Genomic DNA, 5,000 nt, shown 5'->3' on the forward strand with positions numbered 1-5,000 from the left:
CCCCACACTGCTGAGAACCATCAACTGGCTGACGGGCAGTCACGATGGGACCAAACTACACCCTGTTCTCAGCCTGATGAACAGTTAGCAGTCATACAGTAACACCAAAATATCCACTGACCGGACATCTATCACCCAGTAATGAACAGATTCTAGCAGGTACATCATCACTCACTGCCACTGTCAACATAAATACCTGCACACTGTCAATTTCACTGTATATATTATATAGCCTCTTTATTCAGTTTCACTATTATTATTATTATTTCTTTTTTCTAATGCATGTACGTTGAGTGCAGTGTTTGAATCGGAATCGAATTCCTTGTACGTGCACACATACTTGACCAACAAAGCTGACTGTGATTGAGTCAGTCAACCAGGTACAGACAGTGGTGACATCACATTTAAAACAGGTATGTTTTCTTTGGATTAAATTATTTTATTAATTCCCACTTGAGAAACAATTTTACCTAAACCAGTTTTATTGACGTGATATTGACCTGGCTGCAGGTGTGTGTGTGTGTATGTGTGTATGTGTCTTGACTTGGCTACAGGTGTGTGTTTCTGGTAACCTGGCTGCGGGTGCGTGTGCGTTCACCTGGTACTGGTGCAGCAGAGTGCGTGCAGAATCCAGGAGAGTATGTGTTTGTGTAATTTGTTGTGTAGCATCATTCATCTGTGTGTGTGCATGTTGCAGCATTTCCGTGGCAACGGTGAGGGAGGTTGACAAGGAGCCGAGCCTGTTGTCAACTGACGCCCTGCTGGACAGGAAGACCATCTGCAGGGAGTGAAGGAGCGACTCTGCAAGACTGCAGGGAGAAAGAGAGACATCTATTGAACAAAAATTATAAAAGGTAAAAGAAATAAAAGAAAAAACAAAATTGCAAACACACACCGGAACTCCTGATTGGCTGTAGCACTGGCGATTGTTAGGTTGACAGCTCTGATGGTTTCCAACATGGACTCCACCTCTCCCAGCAGATGCGTTTCACTGGCTGAACTGAGCTCTTCCACTGTGGTCTGATTTAGGTGCTTTGCCTCCCTCTGAAGCACTGAACCAATCAGATTTCACAGTTGTGTTATGTCGTCTTATTTTAAGTACAGAACAGGATGGTTCATAAAATGACTTCACCCATGATACTAATGGTTTCGTCATTAGTCACGATCATGCTGTTAACATTGTTGTATTGCTGTTGTTTACCCTGGATGCTGTCCTGAAGGCTGCTGATGTTCTCCAGCAGCAGCGTGCCCTGTGACAGACTGTCCTTGGTGGACATGCCCACTTTCCCAAGGTCATTTGACAGATGTGTGACCTAGCCAATCAGAAGACAGGAAAATACACTTCAACCTTTGTTTAAGCCAAGTCCCACAATCCTCTGCAGTTTTAGTTTTCCAGCAACGTTTTTATAAATATATATAATATATTCAGTTTACAGGTGATACTGTCTTCTACACATTATCATATTACAGTCCATGTTTTGTGGTGACACTATGTTCTATGTACTTAGCATGTTTAAACTGTTTACAGATGTGTTTTATACGTGAATACTAATATCCTCCAGTATACTGATGTGTTCAATTCTGCTAATGTGTCATGTTTGCGAAGTAAAAACATCAATCATGAAATCGGGCCAATGGTTAGTGTTTAGAATCAGTGGAACATCAGAACTAGAAGTGAACCAAACGAATCAAGGATACCTGCTGCAGCAGAGTGCTGAGGTCAGAGGTCAATTGATTCAACTTGTCTTCTACTCTGGAGAGACGCAAAGCAACAGAGCTGTTTTCTGAGAACACCTCCTGTACAAACACACAGCATTTAACATGTTACATTACATGCTCATAAAGCCACGGTCACACATCTTTCAATCAAGTCTCAAAGCTACCACTTTTCACGACACACGTAAGTGTTTTTAGAAATAAGCAGATGGAAACTTTGGGTGAAATGGAGCTCAGTAGATGAAGTGATTCTTCATTCAGCACAGAGCTCAATCTGCAGATTGTTGTGACACCTCTGCACCACCAGAGGGCAGCATCGTACATCATCAGGCCATGCGGTGCATTGTTGTCATACAGCGTTTATATGTGTTTACCTGGATGTCTTTGGTGTGGTTCTCCAGTAACACCAGCTGGCGATACGGTGCCATTGCTACACTGCTCAGGTTGACGGACAGAAAGCCGTTGTGTATTTTGTCCAAGTCATCCAACAGAACACCAGTGCACTCATCATGACAAGCTGGAGTCAAAAACAACCACACAAATCACCTCAAATAACAGCTGCTGTATGAATGTGTGTATGTGTGTGTGTGTATGTGTGTTGGTGTCACTGTTACTCACACACACACTCTCCTCCATGCAGGATGTGCCTGTCATCACACTGGTCACATGACCGACCTTTGATGCCAGCCTTACACTCACACTGTCCGCTCAGCCCGTCACAGTGCGGGTGCAGCGAGCCCCAGCCGCTGCACCCGCACTGTGAACACATGCTGCCGGGCAACGTTGGGTTACCATAGTAACCAACAGAGCACCTGCGGTAGGACAGCATACAGTCAGGGTCATGTCACTGCCTGTAACACCCAGAGACTTCAACCTGTTACACCTTGTGAGCCAGGTAACCTCAGCTGATTCACTGAGCTTCCTCCAATGTCACACTGGGGTCAGGATTTCAAAATAAAAGTTGTCATACAGAAATAATAAATGACAAGCTAAAATGTAATGAGACCACTCAAGTTATAGTGTGCTGATGTACTCCTGAGAGTGCTGTGTGTAATAACTCACCTCTCACAGTATCTCCCCTCGTATCCTGTCTGGCAGGCGGTGCAGCGGAAATCACCAAACGCTCCCTCTGACACACAAGTGGGACTGAAACTAATCACACACAATGTTTAAGTCGCTAAAATAAATCAAACACGCATTCAAATAAAAAATAATACCATGTGCAGTGTTACCTGTTGTCCCGCAGGGGGCAGGCACACTGTGAGCAGTCACGAATGGAGCCGCTGACATTCCCATAATACCCTGGGGCACACAGCTCACAGCTCTGTCCACTGGTGTGATGCTCACAGCCCTGAACAAAAAATAGAAACACCACTCTTCTGACCTCAACTGTCAGCAGTTTGTTTTTACCCCATAGCCCCCAGTCTCCATTTAAGATGTATGTTTGTAAGCACACATATGTTGGCGTGTTCATGTGCTCACCTGACATTCTCCAGTCTCTGTGTTGCAGCTCTCACTGTGGTTGTTGCAGCGACATGGAACACATGGACGAGCAAACAGCGACTTCAGACTTTGAGATGACAGCTCGGACAAAGGCTGACGGAAAAAACCTGCAGCACACTCCTGCAGACAGACACATGATGACATTCAGCAAACACATGATCTACAGACTCAGCATGAATCTCCCCCAAATTAGGACCAGCTTTAGACATGACCCCGTTTAAAACCCTCCACTGAAAGTCCCCACTGAAACATAGAAATACACTCATTCAGGACTTTGTGGACTGGTGTCAGCAGAACCACCTCCTGATAAATGCTGGAAAAACCAAGGAGCTGGTTGTGGACTTCCGTCGGCGCCCACACTCTCCCCCATGAGTGAACATCCAGGGAAGGGACATTGAGATGGTGACATCTTATAAGTACCTGGGTGTTCATCTGAACAACAAGCTGGACTGGACTCATAACACCACTGCACTTTATAAAAAAGGACAGAGCAGACTCTATCTGCTCAGGAGGCTGAGGTCTTTTGGGGTGGGGGGGGCACTCCTGAAGACCTTCTATGACTCTGTTGTGGCCTCTGCCTTGTTCTATGGTGTAGTCTGCTGGGGGAGCAGCATCACAGCAGCTGACAGGAAGAGGCGGGACAAACTCATCAGGAAGGCCAGCTCTGTCCTGGGATGTCCTCTGGAACAGGTGGAGGAGGTGGGGGAGAGGAGGATGACAGCCAAGCTGTCCTCCATGACAGACAATGACTCCCACCCCCTCCAACACACACTCACTGCACTGAGGAGCTCCATCAGTGACAGGATGCTGCATCCAAAGTGTGTGAAGGAGCGTCGCAGGTCTTTCCTTCCTGCAGCCGTCAGACTGCACAACAGAAACTGCTCCAAGTAATCTGTGAATTATCTGTGAATCATCTATAAATTATCTCTGCAATAATTGGTGCAATAATCTGGGCAATCCATCCTGTACATAACGGTCTGCAAATACAATTTATAATTTAAGACTATGTTTATTTTTATTACACTCTTTTGTATGTACTTATTGTTTTTACTCTATCTATCTATCTATCTATCTATCTATCTATCTATCTATCTATCTATCTATCTATCTATCTATCTATCTATCTATCTATCTATCTATTACTGGTGCTGCTGTAAATTGGAATTTCCCCTTGCGGGACTAATAAAGGTATATTGAATTGAATTTTACTGGATGAATTGTATTTTTCTCTGATATCAGCATTATATTGTACTATCCTTCACACTTTGGCAATGTTATTCATCACACATTAATGCCAATAAAGCATCCTGAATTGAACTGAACTGAAAGAAAGGAAGACAGGTGAGACAGACAGGTGAGAGCTGCGACACAGTCCTATAGTGGGGGTTTAGGTATCGTGGTTGCCATAGTCACACAGGCATCCTCACCTGACAGGACCGTCCGGTGTATCCAGGTGGACAGACGCAGGACTCAATCAATCTGGCCGCAGCCTCTTTGACCTCTGACCCCTCCTCTGAATCCGCCTCCACCGCTGTCTCCATGGTGATGTTAGAGATCCTGAAAGAAAAACATTAGGCTTGCTTGAGATGCAGTGTTTTTTCAAGAGTAGCTGATTAAGCGGATGAAAAAGAAATCTTCTATTTTTGTGGAGATGGACATGATGAACACCGTCTGTCAGCGTCAGCACACATTTCAAAGATGCTGAGGTCAGGTCAGGTCATCCAAGCTGAATTCTTCAGCAGGCCCTTTGTTGTAGGAAATATGATGTCTCCAACATGGAG

General features: G+C 44.9%; 1 protein-coding gene across 1 annotated transcript in view; it reads right to left on the reverse strand.

Annotated features, from left to right (window-relative positions):
* lama1 (laminin, alpha 1) overlaps positions 1 to 5,000 on the reverse strand; it is a 42,101-nt gene that overhangs the window by 15,267 nt on the left and 21,834 nt on the right. Inside the window, exons 29-38 of the mRNA XM_070985599.1 lie at positions 4,647 to 4,776; positions 3,199 to 3,339; positions 2,949 to 3,067; positions 2,779 to 2,868; positions 2,335 to 2,528; positions 2,091 to 2,233; positions 1,699 to 1,794; positions 1,202 to 1,313; positions 896 to 1,052; positions 599 to 809 (exon numbers count right to left, since the gene is read on the reverse strand). Of these exons, the coding sequence (XP_070841700.1) occupies positions 599 to 809; positions 896 to 1,052; positions 1,202 to 1,313; positions 1,699 to 1,794; positions 2,091 to 2,233; positions 2,335 to 2,528; positions 2,779 to 2,868; positions 2,949 to 3,067; positions 3,199 to 3,339; positions 4,647 to 4,776 (1,393 nt within the window). The remainder of the gene's footprint in view (positions 1 to 598; positions 810 to 895; positions 1,053 to 1,201; positions 1,314 to 1,698; positions 1,795 to 2,090; positions 2,234 to 2,334; positions 2,529 to 2,778; positions 2,869 to 2,948; positions 3,068 to 3,198; positions 3,340 to 4,646; positions 4,777 to 5,000) is intronic.

Source organism: Chaetodon trifascialis, chromosome 18 (genome assembly GCF_039877785.1).
Source record: "Chaetodon trifascialis isolate fChaTrf1 chromosome 18, fChaTrf1.hap1, whole genome shotgun sequence".
Classification (NCBI taxonomy): domain Eukaryota; kingdom Metazoa; phylum Chordata; class Actinopteri; order Chaetodontiformes; family Chaetodontidae; genus Chaetodon; species Chaetodon trifascialis.